The 19,121-nt window shown below is 48.5% G+C and overlaps 1 protein-coding gene across 1 annotated transcript in view; it reads left to right on the top strand.

The window, feature by feature from the left end:
• Positions 1 to 19,121, top strand: part of Pbgs (Porphobilinogen synthase) — a 100,000-nt gene that overhangs the window by 70,512 nt on the left and 10,367 nt on the right. The window contains exons 5-7 of the mRNA XM_068393523.1: positions 7,038 to 7,158; positions 7,714 to 7,946; positions 8,242 to 8,358. Coding sequence (XP_068249624.1) covers positions 7,038 to 7,158; positions 7,714 to 7,946; positions 8,242 to 8,358 — 471 coding nt within the window. The remainder of the gene's footprint in view (positions 1 to 7,037; positions 7,159 to 7,713; positions 7,947 to 8,241; positions 8,359 to 19,121) is intronic.

Genomic DNA, 19,121 nt, shown 5'->3' with positions numbered 1-19,121 from the left:
CGTACATCCAGAGTTCCTGCACGCCCACGCGTCTCCTATTCCTGAGCCCGTTCATGAGCGTTCGCCTTTGCGCGTCGCACCGATAGCTCCTGCGCAATCTTCTATGCGTCGTCTTCCTGCTCGCCAGCGATCCCCAGCGTGCCAGCGATCTCCGACGCGTCAACGTTCTCCTGCTCGTCAGCGATCTCCTGCGTGTCAACGGTCTCCAGCGCATCAGCGCTCCCCTGAGCACCGGTGATCTCCAGACCGCCCTCGTGATCCATCGCCTGCGCGCAAGCGCTCTCCTACGCGTCAGCGCCCAGCGGATCTGGAGAGACATAGGTCTCCTGCGATCAGCTCGCCCACACGCGGTCGCTCGCCACCATGCGCCATCGCTCGCCACCACGCGCCATCGCTCGCCACCACGCGCCATCGCTCGCCACCGTGCACCAACGCGTCGTCGCTCGCCTGCGCGCCAGCGTTCGCCAACGCGCCATCGATCGCCGACTCGCCATCGCTCTCCCACGCGTCACAGGTCTCCAGGACACCATCGTTCCCCTGCTCGGTCCCCTGCGCTGTACTTTTCTCCTGGCCCTCAGCGGTCTCCTGAGCGCTCTCGTTCGCCCACGCGCCAGCTCGTTCACTCGCCAACACGCTCACTCGCCAGCACGCCCGTTCGCCCGCACGCGCGATCGCTCCTGCGCTCGTTTATCTCCGCACGATTACACGCCCCCGCTCCAACAGCCCCTCGCGCGCGACTCTTTGATAACGCCCCCGCGTGAGCGTCAGCGCCCAGCGGATCTGGAGAGACATAGTCTCCTGCGATCAGCTCGCCCACACGCGGTCGTTCGCCTGCGCTTTCTACGCGCCATCGCTCGCCAACACGCCACCACGCGCCAACGCGTCGTCACTCGCCTGCGCGCCAGCGTTCGCCAACGCGCCATCGATCGCCGACTCGCCATCGCTCGCCCACGCGTCACAGGTCTCCAGGACACCATCGTTCCCCTGCTCGTTCTCCTGCGCGTTCCCCTGCGCTGTACTTTTCTCCTGGCCATCAGCGGTCTCCTGAGGGCTCTCATTCGCCCACGCGCCAGCTCGTTCACTCGTCAACGCGCTCACTCGCCAGCGCGCCCGTTCGCCCGCTCCCGCGCTCGTTTATCTCCGCACGATTACTCGCCCGCGCTCCAACAGCCCCTCGTGCGCGACTCTTTGATAACGCCCCCGCGCGAGCGTCGGCGCGACCCCCCTTCACGTCGGGTTCCGCAGCTCATGGCAGCAGCAGGGACGTGTGTCGCCAGGTCGCAGTCGGGATCGCCTCCGCCTAAGCGCAGGTCTCTTTCGCAGGACAAGGAAGGATCATCGGAGAGGTCAAGGCAACTTTCTTCCCCTTCATTTTTGCAGGCAGGTCCAGTGGTGTCCACTCCGAAGGGTCGCCCGATCCCCTTCCCTCCAGCGGGAATTACGGACTCTGTGTCCGTGTCTCGGCAGTCTTGGTTTGGTCCTCTGATGCGGGCGTTAGTGAAGGCTATGAAGCAGGCACTCGCCGATCTAGGACACAAGCCAAAGACGGCCTCGCCCCCGCTGAAGAGAAGGAGAGGAGTGGACTTCGTGGTGACTTCTCCGAGGGAGAAGTTGGTTCCTAAGAGGTCCGTCAGGAAGGCTCCGTCTCCTTCGCAGTCGTTTTCTCCTTCTCCCGTAGACGAGGCCTTTCCGTCTTCAGGAGAGTCCAACGAGGCGGCGGTCTCCCCCTCGGCACCAAGGAGGGAGTCGCCTCCTCGTGGAGGAATCGTCTCGCGTAGAAGGTGCCTACCAGACCTCTTTGCTGGAGTCTTGTATCCCGCCCAGTAGGGAACCCAAGGACTCCAAGACGATTCCGAAGTCTTCTTCACGAATTCGTCAGGAACCAGCCAGACCCCGGGAGAACGTCCACGTGTCTCCCCAGGAAGAGCTTCCGGGGACAGGAGACTTAGCTGCCAGTCCGCAGGGAGGAGAGCAGCAGGAGTCTGAGCATGCCTTCTGTCAGGTCTTGGGCCTGATGAGACAGCTCAACGGGTTCATGGACCCGGTGATCGCCCCTCGTGAAGGCAAGGACACGGTCCTGGACCAGGTCTATGGAACTCAGAAGCCCCCAAAGGCCAGCGCGGCTCTGCCCTGGTCCCATGGGGTGAAGAGTGCCAGAGACAGGGCCAACGCTCAGCTCGCAGTACTCGCCTCCTCCAGTCGTTCCTCTGCCGGGAACAAACTCCTCCCACCTCCTCGTCTCCAGCAGAGGAGGTATTTTGAGATCATGGGGGAGTCTAGCCTCGCTCTTCCCCTCCACCATTCGGTGGAAGAGCTTACTAGGGGAGTTCCTCTTGAGAAGCTCTCCGCCTGGCAGGTGACGTTCTTGGCGTCGGAGATCCTGAGCCACGAGAAGGTCGCGAAGTGTGCCATGCAGGCCACTTCGTGGCTGGATGTCTGTGCTCCGAGGATCTGTCTAAGGAGAGCAATAGGAAGGCCCTGGAGACCTTCCTCCTCTCGGGCACTCGCTCCATCGAGTTCCTGGCACATCAGGTTACCAACCTGTGGGCCAACGCGGTGCTGAAGCGTCGTGTTGTGGTGACCGAGAAAATCCACCCGAAGGTCCCCGCGGTGGATGTCTGCAGGCTCAGGCACTCCTCCCTCCTTGGGGGAAATTTGTTTGTGCCCCAAGATATGGAACGAACAGCTGAGAGGTGGAGGAAGTCTAGCCAGGACTCCCTTCTCCAAAGGGCCCTTGCATCTCGGCCCTACAAGCCTCCAGCTCCGCAGCAACACCAGCAACAGCCTCGAAAGACACCGAAGCAGGTGCCGGCAGCTAAGAAAGTGGTGTCAAAGCCCCAGCCCTTTCCTGCCAAAGATAAGAGGGGCGGTAAGTCCTCCAGGGGAGGCAAGACTCCTAGAGGAAGCGGCCGCGGCCGCAAACGCTAGGAGTGGGTCCCCCCGCGTGTCCACCTGTGGGGGGATGCCTTCAAAGTTGCGTGCACAGGTGGCAGCAACATGGAGCCGATTCTTGGACGGTCTCCGTGATCGGCCAAGGTTATCGCGTCCCATTCACGACATCTCAACCTCGCCTGACAGTGAATCCAGTGTCGTTGAGCTCCTATGCCATGGGATCGGGAAAGGGGCTAGCCCTTTGGGCAGAAGTCGAGACCATGCTCAAGAAGGATGCTCTCCAGGAGGTTGTCGACAGCTCCCCAGGCTTTTTCAGTCGACTCTTTCTTGTAAAGAAGGCGTCTGGAGGCTGGAGACCTGTCATCGACCTCTCAGCTCTGAACAAGTTTGTCAAGCAAACTCCGTTCAGCATGGAGACAGCGGACACGGTCAGACTTGCGGTGAGACCACAAGACTTCATGTGCACACTGGATCTGAAGGACGCGTACTTCCAGATCCCAATCCATCCGTCTTCCAGGAAGTACTTGAGATTCAGCCTAGACAGCAAGACCTACCAGTTCAAGGTGCTGTGCTTCGGTCTCTCCACAGCACCTCAGGTGTTCACCAGAGTGTTTACCCTGATTTCGTCTTGGGCGCACAGGAACGGCATCCGTCTCCTTCGTTATCTGGACGACTGGCTGATCCTGGCAGACTCAGAGTCGATCCTTCTACGACACCGAGACAGGCTCCTGGGACTTTGCCAAGATCTGGGGATCTTGGTAAATCTCGAGAAGTCCTCTCTGCAGCCGTCCCAACGACTGGTTTATCTAGGCATGTTGTTAGTCACCAATCTCCACAAAGCCTTTCCATCAGACGACAGGATAGCAAGGCTGAGGAGATTGGCGGAACCCTTCCTCAGGCGGGAAGAGCTTCCGGCCCAATCGTGGTTGCGTCTCTTAGGTCACCTAGCTTCCCTGGCTCGTCTGGTTCCAAACAGCCGTCTCAGGATGAGATCCCTGCAGTGGCGGCTCAAGTCCCGGTGGAATCAAGGATCCGATTCCCCGGACTTTCTGGTCCCGATAGGACCCTCGGAACAGGCGGACCTGCGGTAGTGGCTGGTCGACGAGAACCTGCGAAAGGGAGTGGATTTTCTCGTCCTCCCCCCGGAATTGACACTGTTTTCGGATGCGTCAAAAGAAGGGTGTGGGGGCTCACATTCTGAACCAGAGGACCTCAGGCCTTTGGTCAGAATCAGAAAAGTACCTGCACATCAACCTGCTAGAAATGAAGGCTGTATTCCTGGCTCTTCAACAGTTCCAACGGACCTTGGCGGGTCACTCCGTGGTGGTGATGAGCGACAACACCACGGTAGTGGCTTATATCAACAAGCAGGGAGGTACTTTTTTGCATCAGCTATCCCATCTTGCAGTAGAGATCCTGAGGTGGACCGAAGTCCACTCGATAACACTATCAGCTCGCTTCATTCCTGGCATGAGGAATGTGCTCGCCAACAGTCTGAGCAGGGCTTCGCAGATAGTGAGTACCGAGTGGTCTTTGGTGGATCCTCAGATAGCCAACAAAGTCCTGACTTTGTGGGGTTCCCCGACGGTGGATCTGTTCGCTACAGCCTTGAATTTCAAACTGCCCCTGTACTGCTCTCCAGTCCCGGACCCCAAGGCACTCTGGCAAGATGCTTTCCAGCAACGGTGGGACAACATCGACGTGTACGCCTTTCCACCGTTCTGTCTGATGAGAAGGGTGCTCAACAGGACCAGACTATCGGTCAACCTGTCGATGACTGATAGCTCCGCTGTGGCCTCACGCGGTATGGTTCCCGGACCTTCTGCAGCTCCTGACGGAGCTCCCGAGAGAGCTTCCCCCACGACACGAGCTACTCAGACAGCCACATTGCAATATCTTCCACAAAGCCGTAGCCTTGCTTCGGCTTCACGCCTGGAGACTGTCCAGCGTCTCCACGGAGAGAGGCTTTTCGCAACAGGTTGCGGAGAGAATGTCTCGGCACCTGCGAAAGTCCTTTGAGGGAGTCTACCAGGCGAAGTGGAGAGTTTTCTGTGGTTGGTGTCGTGGGAGGGGTATCTCTCTACTCGATGCCACTATTCCAGCAATAGCGGAGTTTCTCGTTTATTTGCGGGAGGAAATGCGCCTTTCGGTCTCAGCAGTGAAAGGCTATCGCTCAGCCTTGAGCTTGGCTTTTAGGCTGAAAGGAGTGGACATTTCTTCCTCGCTGGAACTCTCTCTACTCATATGTAGCTATGAGCTTACCTGCCCTTAGTCGGAAGTGAGACCTCCTCCATGGAACGTGGTTCGGGTTCCCAGGGCTCTTAAGAGACCTCCCTTTGAACCATTACGCCAGGCCTCTGATCGCCACCTGTCTTGGAAGACGGCTTTCCTGCTCGCGTTGGCCTCTGCCAAACGAGTTAGTGAACTTCATGGTCTCTCGTACGACGTCGCCCATTCAAGGGGATGGGGGGAGGTAACGTTCAGGTTCGTCCCTGAGTTTGTTGCCAAGACTCAGAACCCTGGAGTGCCGGACCCACGGTTCGACTCTTTCAGGGTCACGAGTCTCCGTTCTGTAACAAGCGACCCAGACCATCTGCTATTATGCCCAGTGAGGAGTCTGAGGTGTTACTTGAAGAGAACAGCTGCAGTTCGTCCTCGCGTGCAAGCACTGTTTGTTACCACAGGCAGGACGAAGAGGAGGGTCACCAAGAATACCATCTCGGCTTGGATTCGAAGGGTCATCCACCACGCCTTGAATCCGGACCCTCCTCCGTCATGTCGCCCTAGGGCACACGACGTCAGGGGCATCGCTCCGTCCCTGGCCTTCAAGAGAAACTTCTCTGTGACGCAGGTGCTTCAAGCTGGGGTCTGGAAGCGTCAAACGACCTTCACGGCCCACTACCTGCACGACGTGACCCACAGGAGCCTCGATACATTTTCTATCGGCCCTGTGGTGGCTGCACAACAGCTGGTTTAAACCTCAGGCTCCTTGATGGACAAGTAGCAGTAGGTTGAGGGTGTTGTTACCCGGTTTTAGTCTGCGTGAATGAAAGAGTATGTCTGGCCCTTACTTCTTTCTTCATCCTCCCCTCTCTTGGGGAAAGCAGCATCCTGGTCTACGCATAGCTGACCTCAACCTCTGCAGGTAAACCATGCTCCCTTGTGTTCCTAGTATTAAGTTTAATACTGTCGCGTCCCCCATACCCTTACGAGGTGGTATTGGGAACGTCCTAGCCTAGATTCCTATCTAAAGGACTCAAGGTCAACTTCCTAGGACGAGTCACGCTCTTTCCTCCACACACAACTTACGTAGGCCACTCGTTCTTTGCGGAGCAAGGAACTTGTGAGGTGCAGGGACTTCCTCTCTCGAGTGATACTCACTCGGAGTCGGAGTCCCCGGGTAAAGCCAAAGTCAGTAAGGCTGGGGACTTTCCACCCTTCCTAAGGGGTAAGTCACCCAATGTAAATAGCGTGGTTTGTATTTCGGTTACGGAACAAATGACAAATTCGGAGATAATTTGTATTTTTCCTAACCATACAAACCTTAGCTATTTACACATATTTGCCCGCCAGCCCTGTCCCCCAAGTCAAGTCCTACCTCTAAGTGAAGTGAAGCAAATCACCGGTGTGTGGGGGGAGAGGGAGCAAGCTACCCCTTCCCCTACCCCTGCTAACTAGCGCGGGGGTAGTTAACCCTCGTTAAAATCTATTGGCTCGTCAATTTCAGCTACGCCGAAAGTAAACCCAATGTAAATAGCTAAGGTTTGTATGGTTAGGAAAAATACAAATTATCTCCGAATTTGTTAATTTTGCCTGTGGCTTTTAAACCTTATTTTTTGCCTGGGACTTTTAAACTTTATTTATTGCCTGTGACTTTTAAACCTACATTACATTTGGGCTGTACTCAATAAGTGGTTATCTAATATAGCCTTTTTTTTAATATTGTTCTTTTAAAGTTTTGCTGTAAGTTGTGAATGGTTACCTAATTTTTTTAATTAGTAGGTTGTGCCCAGTACTGTATAGTAGTTAGAATATTGTTTTATATATTCTATGATATAAGATCCTTCACACTAAACTATTGCTTGCATTGAAACATAATAACCTACCACTTATAACTGCAACAGCTTGGAATAACATTGTTTCAGGTGTGTCTCTGTGCTTATACAAGCCATGGCCATTGTGGTATTTTGAAGGAAGATGGCACTATCAACAATTCTCTTAGTATTAAACGCCTAGCAGAACAAGCAACGGCCTATGCCAAAGCAGGCAAGTAACATATTTCTATATTGGTTTTAAATAGTTTTGTAACTTATACACACAGGCAGAATTTATTCTTATGTTCGCAGAAGCTTTTTCCTTAATGTGAGACTGATAATACTTGAATAGCTGCAGGTTTTTTTCAATTGGATTTCCTAGTGAAGAGACATTGATGGGGGAACTTGACAAATTGTTGGGTTTTTAATAGTTGCATATTTTTTACGATGGATTTTTTCGGTTAAGTTCATTTAGGATTTTTTAATTTTATCTGTTTATGAGGTTACATAATCTTCATAATACAGTACTACCACCACTTCATTGCTATAGGATTAGCTTTTAGATATTAGTTCAACATTCCCATTGCATGTATGCAGGATACCTCCTTTTACTTTTACTGTGCTTGATATAATGCACCACAAAGGGTAAGTTTGGCAACATATTTTAGTCAGTATTTTAGAGCTGCTTTTAAAGTGTATTTGGTGAAACCTCTATATGTTTTATACAATGTACAGCATTGTTGATAACGTCCATTACATTGTGGAATTAAATGAATTTCTTTTTCAGGTGCACAAATTATTGCCCCTTCAGATATGATGGATGGACGAATTGGGGCTATCAAGGAATCCTTACGTGAAGTTGGTCTTCAAAGTAGCGTTTCGGTGCTCTCCTACGCTGTAAAGTTTGCATCTTCTTTCTACGGACCTTTCAGGGATGCAGCAAAGTCGGCTCCTAGTTTTGGTGACCGAAGGTGTTATCAGTTACCTGCCGGATCATCAGGGCTGGCTAGTAGGGCTGCTGTGAGTATATTACCAAATTTATGGTAACTAAATTTTAGTAGGTACACTTGTTGGAATTTCGTCTTGTAATAATATATAAATTTTATAATTATGATGCATGTTTTAAGAACTATTCTTGGAATTTGATTTTGATTGCTCTTTTAAATTCTTTCATATCCACCTTCAATGTAGCTATTTCATGAGTGTTTGATGGCAAATGCCAATTTTTGTGGTTGTATATTTGCAGCAACATATCTGAAAGCTGTTCAACTGTTAAAGACATCATTGCATTTTCACGCCTTTCTATATTGTTCAGGAACGAGATGTTGAGGAAGGAGCCGACATGCTGATGGTCAAACCTGGTATATCTTACCTGGATGTCGTTAAACAGACAAAGGACAAATACCCTAATCATCCTCTCTTTATATACCAAGTAAGTTTACAGATTATTATGCTCAATATTGTTATCGTATGTTTTTTCCTTTGTGTTTACAAACCTTTCGCACTATAGAAAAGGAATTTCTTCAGCGGAGTTGAAATCGTTAACAAGGTAGTTAGCGACAGGTGGTGAGCACGGCATGAACCCCACCTATCCGCCTATCAAGGACTCATCACTCTTTCCTTGGGCCGCAATGAGTACGGATGCACTGTTATATCCTATCCAAGGCAGGGTAATCTTTTTCTGATACCGTTCTATTATAAATATTTAATATTGGCTTCGTTTCGATAGTGGAACAAAGCACAAATGAGTGTGAGGGACACAGCATTGGTTTATAGCTAAACTGGCAATAGATTCAAACTACTTAGTGGAATAATTGTTCTCAATTATTGCTTTTTACCAAGTGCAGGTATTTTTGCTGAGGAGTGAGAGGGGTAAGTCTTCTTCAGCAATATTCTTGAGCAGTTTATGAATTGCCAGAGAGACTGATTAGCACTCTGTACTCTTCATCAAGATTACCATTTGCAGAAGCTTCAGGATACATTTCCAGTCTAGTCCAGGCAAGTATGCTTCAGGAGTAAGGAGAATTTGTATCTACATCAAAGAGTTTTTTTTTTTTTTTCAAGTATTTGTGGAGTGTTAGGTGATTGCTATACTCTAACATGTACTAAAAGCTATTTCTGGCAGACTGCCAATGGCGAGGGACCTAAGGTGTGTTTTTGGAGTGGGTAGCTAAGGTTACAATGCCCTATGTCTGCAGCTCCAGTAGTCCAATGATGACACTAGTGATTCAGCGGTGACCCCAGTACCATCAGTGTCAGTGACCCCAGTGGTGATTTCCACTGTGTTCTCTAATCCCAATGCCAGCTAATAGAAGTGCTGAAGCTGTGAAGTACGAGGATACTCTGATTTTTCTGTCTCACAAGTACCTTGAACTGGTATCAATGGAAGCAGAGAAACCTTAGTTGAAGTGTTCCTTTGTGGACATTGTTGTAGTTTTTTTTGGTGCAATGAAAAGGGTGAGGTGACCTTGGCATTACTTTCAGGTTGGACCTCTATCATTGATTGGCACGTCCGTGCCCCTCATGGGTGAAGACCATTTTTGGAACTGTCCTGGTTGAATCATGTTAGTTGGTCCTGGATAGAGTTCATAGTCAGATCTCTGAATCTGAGAACTCTAGCACGCTTGAAGCGGTAAGGTTCTATGTGCCTGAGTTTGGCATGTCATCACCTCGTCAGAGAGACCCTTGAGTGTGTGCAATGTCGTGGAGACTCCCCTTGAAGAGACTTAAGGTGACCGTCCGCCATGCCATAAATTTTTTTTTTAATTATTCAAAATACACAATTTCTATATATGTTTTAGACATATATGGTACCTTCATCATATAAAAATTTCAAGTTGTTTGATCAAAAACATTTTGATATATTAGCAGAAATGATGATTTAAAAAAAAATTTAGGTACAGTTTCTCCACTGATATGACACCAATTGTTTTGAAAATCATACCATCAAAACTTCTCTATAAATCAAATATTTCTGTGTGACAGATTCTTTTATTTCCCCCCCTTTTTTTTTATTTTTTCTTAATTTTCTTTGTCTAGAAGTAAAATATTCATGAGAAAAGGAAAATAATAAAAATTCTGGTACACAAAATTGGGGGATTATTATTCCTCTTTTCAATGATATCTTTCTCTCTAAGATCGAACAATAAATGAGAAAAATGTACCTAAGTGTGAATAAGTGTGTTTTTGAATTATAAGCTCCCAAAGATTTGCAACAAATTTTCTGGTACACAAAATTGGGGGATTATTATTCCTCTTTTCAATGATATCTTTCTCTAAAATCAAACAATAAATGAGAAAAATGTACCTAAGTGTGAATAAGTGTGTTTTTGAATTATAAGCTCCCAAAGATTTGCAACAAATTTTCTGGTACACAAAATTGGGGGATTATTATTCCTCTTTTCAATGATATCTTTCTCTAAAATCAAACAATAAATGAGAAAAATGTACCTAAGTGTGAATAAGTGTGTTTTTGAATTATAAGCTCCCAAAGATTTGCAACAACTTTTCTGGTACACAAAATTGGGGGATTATTATTCCTCTTTTCAATGATATCTTTCTCTAAAATCAAACAATAAATGAGAAAAATGTACCTAAGTGTGAATAAGTGTGTTTTTGAATTATAAGCTCCCAAAGATTTGCAACAAATTTTCTGGTACACAAAATTGGGGGATTATTATTCCTCTTTTCAATGATATCTTTCTCTAAAATCAAACAATAAATGAGAAAATTGTACCTAAGTGTGAATAAGTGTGTTTTTGAATTATAAGCTCCCAAAGACTTGCAACCAATTTTTGCTTCTTTTCTTAAAGAAATCAAGATAACACTATTAGGAAAACCTTACTTTGTACTTTTAATTTTTATTCCTACATAAACACATCCTAAACGAGGTATTTAAACCCTAAGTTTACTATTACACAGCGTAAGGGTGTCATGAGTTGCCAGCGGTCTCTCATTGTTGCCAGAGTTCTAGTTAGAGCATTCCAGCTTTGTACTCTTATTCATGTTTCCCTCTCTTCTTGGTTTTTTTTTCTTGCTCTCTGCTTACTTTTTGTTCTTTCTATGACCTTAGGTAACATAGGAACTGCAAGTAAACAAACACATTCATTATAACTTCTATATGTTTTTGGAAACTGGCTGCTGTTCTCGTAGCTCATAGTTTTTGTTCACCTACCCTCTACCAATGCCTTCCATTTCTGCCAGATGTACAAGATTTCGAAATATAAGTGAAAAAATCCCTATATATATACAAAAATAAACTCTCAAAGACAATTCTGTCAAACTCAGTCATGTAGACGACGCAATAAGTAGGATGTCATCATTTAAAGACTGCTATATCTTCATTATTTGTAAAAATTATTGGCTGAAACTTCTGGAGAGCATGTACAACATGTTTCTGCATACATAAAAGCAATAAAATGATTTTTGATTTCTGAAAGTTGGTATGTCAAAACACCATAGCAGATGGTCCCCTTAAGTCAGAAGGCATATCCATCTCTGCCTGTGAGTTGATGGCCTTGAGCTTTTGTCATGGCCACCCCACTCTAGGCTGTCTCGCGGCATGGGACTTACTAATAGAGGACAATGGGTTTTCAACCCCTGAGTCTTTGGAAAAGTACAAGAGTCTTGTGCTGTCGGGTTGGAAGGCTGTGGCACAATAGTTAAGATACCAGTGAGCTAACTGGGTATTAAAGGTTTAAAAGGCTACTCATTAAGGGCAGAGACAAAGGACAGTGACACTGGACTATCAAACAGGACAATGCCCTGGAGACTGACTATATATACATATGATCAGTGCCCAAGCCCCCTCTCCAACCAAGCTAGAACCAATGAGGGCCAGGCAAGGGCTTGCTGATGACACAGCAGATAGACCTATAGGCTCCATCAAACCCCCATCCTTAGCTCACATGAATGGTAAGGTTGCAGCGACCAAAGAAACTAATGAGTTTGAGCGGGACTCGAACCCCAGGCTGGTGTTCACCAATCATGGACGTTACCACATCGGCCAACATGCTTTGGTTTCCCGACTTAAAAAAAAATTCCGTCCCGAGGAGCTTTGTGCAGGCGAGGGTGTAAAAGGAAGGACAGCTTTGCAGGAGTCCCTCGTCCATTACATAGTCTTTTTCGAAGGTGTCTGCAGCCAAACCTTTGGGTGCAGCCATGCTGCAGGGTCATGGGTAAAAAAGTGCAGCAATCTTTTCCAGTCTCCTGTGACCTTTTTCCCCGAAGGGATTTTATGCTTGCATAGGCCTTTTGAGGCCTTCAACCTGGTCTGGTTGGATATGGAAGAAAATAAAAGTATGCATACATTTATTAGAGTTCACTTAATTATTTATATATGCTGATCATCATAAACAACATAATTTAGAATGAAATTATTATTTTTCAATATTAAACTTACCCGATAATCATGTAGCTGTCAACTCCGTTGCCCGACAGAATTCTATGGAGGGATACGCCAGCTATCACAATACTAGAAGGGGGTGTACTTACCAGCGCCACCTGTGGCCAGGTACTCAAGTACTTCTTGTTGACACCTCCTCAATTATTCCTCTGTCGTGCTTCCGGCAAGACGTTCTGGGATACGCTTATGATCTTCGAGTATTTTCACGGCTAATTGGTGAAGTATTCTCTCAGATTTCGGCTGTCGCTTTACTGGAAACCTTCTTATATTAGCTAGATAGCTTTTATATAGTCCTGATTAACGGTTAACGATCTTTTGCTTGATTTTGGAAACCCCTTTGGCTAACTCTTTGGATTCAAGATGTCTGACATTTCGCAAGCCCCCTCCCATAGACGATGTAGGTCTTGCAATAGGCGTATTCCGAAGGCCTCGGTAGATCCTCACACCGCTTGTTCTGACTGTAGGGACAGGCCCTGTCAGTTAGAAAATCGATGTGAGGAATGCGCCGGACTTTCGGAACTGGAATTTGTCCGTCTTTTGAAATATTCAACTAAGTTAGAGAGAGGTAGAGTTAGGAGGAGTTCTTCTCACTCTTCACTTTTTTCCTCACCTCATGATCCCCTACCTTTTCCTACCCCTGTAGTGGCTACCCCCGAACCTACTGTTTGCCCTCCGCCTGATATGTCTGTTGTTTTGCGTGCTATTCAGGCCTTAGGAGATAAAGTAGAGTCAGTGGTAAGTGATCATAAGTCTCTGATGGCCGAAGTCAAGGAACTTAAGGTCAAGAGTGCAGTGGGTGGAATTAGTGCCAGTGCTGTGACGAGTACTAGTGTCAGTGCAGTGCCAAGTGCTAGTGTCAGTGCCAGTGTGGTGCGTGAGGATACTTCTGTGCGAGCCAGTCGTCCTCCCAGTCCGGGACCTCTTGCAAGCTCCCAAGCCCAGGGGAGAAGCAATGTCGAAGGGCATAAGGGTTCGGCAGGCCTTGTTAGGCGCACAGAAGTATCCTCGGTGGTTGCGGGCGTGTCTTCCAAAGACCGTCACTCCCACCTGCAGACGATTGAGCCCGTCTTTTTCTCGTCCGCTGATCAACTGTCAGGGAAGAAACGTTGGTCTCAGGTCTCGAGACCACTTAAACGCAGAGTCCAGTCCGCGAGTGCTCAGCCAGGTTGCAGTCATTGGCTCAGCTCTGACTCACCGCAGTCATCTATCGACTGCACTCCGCCCAAGAGGAGTAAGGTTCTGCCACAACAGAGCTCGACTGTTAAGGCTTTACCTCAGTCTACTGTCGTTTCTGCCGATCCCAAGTGGACTCTACTTCAGTCCATGCAAGCACAGCTTTCGGACTTGATGCGTGAGTGTCGGGCTGAGAGTGTTGCGCCTCCGCCTCCGCCTACACTCCCTCCGCCTGCTCTCGCTCCGCCTGCGCTCGCTCCGCCTGCGCTCGCTCCGCCTGATCGCAGTACCACCTGCCAGGCGTACGATGTTGAGCCACGTTCTGAGTTTGCTGTTCCCAGTGGTGTTCAGCCTCCGCCTTCTTTAAGGCAACCTTTACAATGGGATCAGGAGGATTATACCTCTCTTCCTCCGCCTCCCCTTGCTGCTCCACCAGTGGTGCAACACTCGGTTGAGGTACAACAACCTCTCCCGTCCATGAGTCAGTCTCCTCAGCTATCGCTGCAGCGAGCTCAACCCTCCACAAGGCAAGCACCACTACACCTTGGCCTTGCGCCTCAGGAGCCTCAGCTTGCGAGACATTTACCTTGTTCTGCGCAGCCTCAACCTCATCACGCTCCGCTCACACCACAGGAACAGGAACTTGCTACTCCGCTTCCGCCAACCGCTCAGCAAGCGCAACCCTTGGGTTCAACCACTCATGCTAGGAGTCAGCCTCCTCCACCCATGCGCCTTCCTTCTGCTTCGTCTTTTATTCAGCCTTTGCAGTCTGAGCCTCAGGTTTTCCCTCAACAGTTACTTGAAGAGGAAACCACTAATATTGTTCCTACTCGTTCTGACTCTGCTGTTCAGCATTCTTGTCCGATCTCTTCGCTACACTCTGATGATGAGGAGGCACACCTTGATCCCTCGTCAGACGTGGATGAATCCAAGCCTTCTCCACAGTCTATTGACTTTCGTAAGGTCTTGGCTCTGCTTAGGGAGGTTTACCCAGACCACTTTGTCTCTGCTATTCCCCGCTCTCCACCATCTGAGTTTTCGCTGGGCATACAACAAGCTAAGTCCACCTATACTAAGCTAGTCCTAGCAAGGTCCTCTAAGAGAGCGTTAAGGATCTTAGGGGAGTGGCTGCAGACTAAGCAACACCTTGGCAAAACTTCTTTCATGTTCCCGCCGACTAAGCTCACTTCGAAAGCGAGCGTTTGGTATGCCACAGGAGAAGCACCAGGCTTGGGAGTACCTGCCTCTGCCCAGGCTGACTTCTCAAGTCTGGTAGACTCGCCTCGGAGAACTGCAATGAGGCGCTCAAAGGTTTGCTGGACCTTCTCAGACCTTGATCACTTACTGAAAGGAGTATTTAGAGCATTTGAGATGTTCAACTTTCTAGACTGGTGCCTGGGGGCCCTCAGCAAGAAGACCTCTCCTGCGGACAAGGATTCTGCCATGCTATTAATGTCCTGCATGGATAAGGCCATTAGGGATGGATCTGGTGAGCTTGCGTCGATGTTTGTATCAGGGGTTTTGAAGAAAAGGGAACAGCTGTGTACCTTCCTTTCCTCCAGCATTACACCTTGCCAAAGGTCGCAACTCCTTTTTGCTCCGCTCTCGAAGTTCCTCTTCCCCGAAGAGCTGGTTAAGGACTTGTCTGCTGCCCTGATACAAAAGGACACACACGATCTTGTAGCCTCATCGGCTCGTAAGTCTAAGGTTGCTACCTCAGTCCCCAAGACTTATCGCTCCCCAGTGGCTGATACCCCTGCTACGAGGTTCATACCGCCCTTTCGTGGTAGAGCCCCCAGCCGAGGAAGCTCCCGTCCAGACTCTTACAGGAGCAAGTCTAGGAAAGGCTCCAAGACATCTAAAGGAAAAAACTGACTCTCCGCATCTCCAGACAGCAGTAGGAGCCAGACTCAAGATCTTCTGGCGAGCCTGGGAGAAGAGAGGTGCAGACGCCCAGTCTGTCAGTTGGCTGAGGAACGGTTACAGGATTCCATTCTGCCTCAAACCACCTCTGACCACATCGCCCATCAACCTCTCTCCCAACTACAAAGAAGAGGACAAGAGGCTAGCATTGCACCAGGAGGTGTCGCTACTTGTGCAGAAGAAGGCAGTGGTTATAGTCCGGGACCATCAATCCCCGGGCTTCTACAACCGTCTCTTTCTTGTGGCCAAGAAGACAGGAGGTTGGAGACCGGTGCTGGACGTCAGCGCGCTCAACGCGTATGTCACCAAGCAGACGTTCACGATGGAGACGATGAAGTCGGTCTTAGCAGCGGTCAGGCAGGAGGACTGGATGGTCTCGTTGGACTTGAAAGATGCCTACTTTCACGTTCCTATTCATCCAGACTCCCAACCTTTCCTGAGATTCGTTTTTGGAAAGGTTGTCTACCAATTCCAAGCCCTGTGTTTTGGCCTAAGCACAGCTCCTATGGTGTTCACTCATCTGATGAGGAATATAGCAAAATTCCTACACTTATCGGACATCAGAGCCTCCCTCTACTTAGACGACTGGCTGTTGAGAGCCTCCACGAGTCGTCGCTGTCTGGAGAATCTCAACTGGACTTTGGACTTAATCAGAGAACTGGGTCTGTTAGTCAACATAGAAAAGTCTCAGCTCATTCCCTCCCAATCCATTGTGTACCTGGGAATGGAGATTCGGAGTCAGGATTTTCGGGCTTTTCCATCGGCCCCCAGGATAAGCCAAGCCCTAGAGTGCATCATGAGCATGCTGAAGAGGAGCAGTTGCTCGGTGAGACAGTGGATGAGTCTCACAGGGACCCTTTCATCACTGGCCCTGTTCGTCGAGCTAGGGAGACTCCACCTCCGCCCTCTTCAATTCCATCTTGCAGCTCATTGGGACAAGGGTTCGACTCTCGAAGCAGTCTCTATCCCAATCACCCAAGAGATGAAGACCACTCTCCTGTGGTGGAAGCACAATCTCCTTCTCAGGGAGGTCCTATCGTTGGCTATTCAGACCCCCAATCTTCATCTCTTCTCAGATGCATCGGACTCGGGCTGGGGTGCGACCTTGAACGGACGGGAATGCTCGGGCACGTGGAACGAGGAACAGGGATTACTCCACATCAACTGCAAGGAGCTACTAGCAGTTCATTTACCCCTGTTGAACTTCAAGTCCCTCCTGCTAGGCAAAGTGGTGGAGGTGAACTCAGACAATACCACAGCCTTGGCTTACATCTCCAAGCAAGGAGGGACCCATTCGAGGAGCCTATACGAGATCGCAAGGGACCTCCTCATTTGGTCAAGAGGTCTAAACCTCACTCTGGTCACGAGGTTCATTCAGGGCGATATGAACGTCTCAGCAGATCGCCTAAGCAGAAGGAATCAGGTCATTCCCACGGAATGGACCCTCCACAAGAGTGTGTGCAACAGACTTTGGACCTTGTGGGGTCAACCTACCATAGATCTGTTTGCCACCTCCATAACCAAGAGACTTCCGCTGTACTGTTCCCCTGTTCCAGACCCTGCAGCAGTTCATGTGGATGCTTTTCTACTGAACTGGTCCCATCTCGACCTGTACGCATTCCCACTGTTCAAGATAATAAACAAAGTTCTGCAGAAATTCATCTCGCACGAAGGGACACGGCTGACGCTGGTTGCTCCCCTTTGGCCTGCAAGAGAATGGTTCACAGAGGTACTTCAATGGCTAGTCGACATCCCCAGGACTCTACCTCTAAGAGTGGACCTTCTACGTCAACCTCACGTAGACAGGTTGCACCCAAACCTCCACGCTCTTCGGCTGACTGCCTTCAGACTGTCGAAAGATTCGCTAGAGCTAGAGGCTTTTCGAAGGAGGCAGCCAGTGCGATTGCCAGAGCAAGAAGGGTTTCCACTCGTAGAGTCTACCAGTCTAAGTGGGAGGTCTTCCGAAGCTGGTGTAGAGCCAATTCAATATCCTCTACCAATACCTCTGTGACCCAAATAGCTGACTTCCTTCTACATCTTAGGAATGAGAGATCCCTTTCAGCCCCTACGATTAAAGGGTATAGAAGTATGTTGGCTTCAGTTCTCCGCCACAGAGGTTTGGACCTTTCTGCCAACAAGGACCTTCAAGACATTCTTAAGTCTTTTGAGACGTCTAAAGAGCGTCGTCTATCCACTCCAGGCTGGAACCTAGACGTAGTCTTAAGGTTCCTTATGTCACCTAGGTTCGAACCTCTCCAGTCAGCTTCCTTCAAGGACCTTACCCTCAAGACTCTTTTTCTCGTCTGCCTTGCAACAGCTAAGAGAGTCAGTGAGGTTCATGCCTTCAGCAAGAACATTGGTTTCACGACCGAATCTGCAACATGTTCTTTTCAGCTCGGATTCCTAGCAAAGAACGAACTTCCTTCACGTCCTTGGCCTAGATCGTTTGAAATACCTAGCCTCTCCAACATGGTAGGTAACGAACTAGAGAGAGTTCTTTGCCCTGTCAGAGCTCTCAAATATTATCTTAAGAGGTCTAAACCTATTCGAGGACAGTCAGAAGCCTTATGGTGTGCCATCAAGAAACCTTCGAGGCCCATGTCCAAGAATGGGGTTTCATATTATATAAGGCTTCTGATTAGAGAAGCCCACTCTCACTTAAAGGAGGAAGACCTTGCATTGCTGAAGGTAAGGACCCACGAAGTAAGAGCCGTAGCTACTTCGATGGCCTTTAATAAAAACCGTTCTCTGCAGAGCATAATGGATGCAACCTATTGGAGGAGCAAGTCAGTGTTTGCATCATTTTATCTTAAAGATGTCCAGTCTCTTTACGAGAACTGCTTCACCCTGGGACCATTCGTAGCAGCGAGTGCAGTAGTAGGTGAGGGCTCAGCCACTACATTCCCTTAATCCCATAACCTTTTTTAACCTTTCTCTTGAATGCTTTTATTGTTGTTTTTATGGTTGTTACGGTAGGCTAAGAAGCCTTCCGCATCCTTTTGATTTGGCGGGTGGTCTATTCATTCTTGAGAAGCGCCTGGGTTAGAGGTTTTGTAGAGGTCCTTTAGTAGGGGTTGCAACCCCGTATACTTTGGCACCTTTGGGTTGATTCAGCCTCCAAGAGGAACGCTGCGCTCAGTAAGGAAGACGAACTTAAAAAAGAGGCAGAGTAACGGTTCAATTCGACTTCCTTACCAGGTACTTATTATTTCATTGTTATTTGAGATAACTGTTATATGAAATATGGGATACTTAGCTATCCTTTAATCTTGTACACTGGTTTTCACCCACCCCCCTGGGTGTGAATCAGCTACATGATTATCGGGTAAGTTTAATATTGAAAAATGTTATTTTTATTAGTAAAATAAATTTTTGAATATACTTACCCGATAATCATGATTTAATCGACCCTCCCTTCCTCCCCATAGAGAACCAGTGGACCGAGGAATAATTGAGGAGGTGTCAACAAGAAGTACTTGAGTACCTGGCCACAGGTGGCGCTGGTAAGTACACCCCCTTCTAGTATTGTGATAGCTGGCGTATCCCTCCATAGAATTCTGTCGGGCAACGGAGTTGACAGCTACATGATTATCGGGTAAGTATATTCAAAAATTTATTTTACTAATAAAAATAACATATTAAGACAATATTCCAAAGATTGCTTCTGTTTTCAAGGCAGAACTGTGTGCAAGTAA

The sequence above is a fragment of the Palaemon carinicauda genome, chromosome 19 (assembly GCF_036898095.1).
Source record: "Palaemon carinicauda isolate YSFRI2023 chromosome 19, ASM3689809v2, whole genome shotgun sequence".
In the NCBI taxonomy this organism is placed as follows: domain Eukaryota; kingdom Metazoa; phylum Arthropoda; class Malacostraca; order Decapoda; family Palaemonidae; genus Palaemon; species Palaemon carinicauda.
This window is presented reverse-complemented; position numbering and strand designations above follow the sequence as displayed.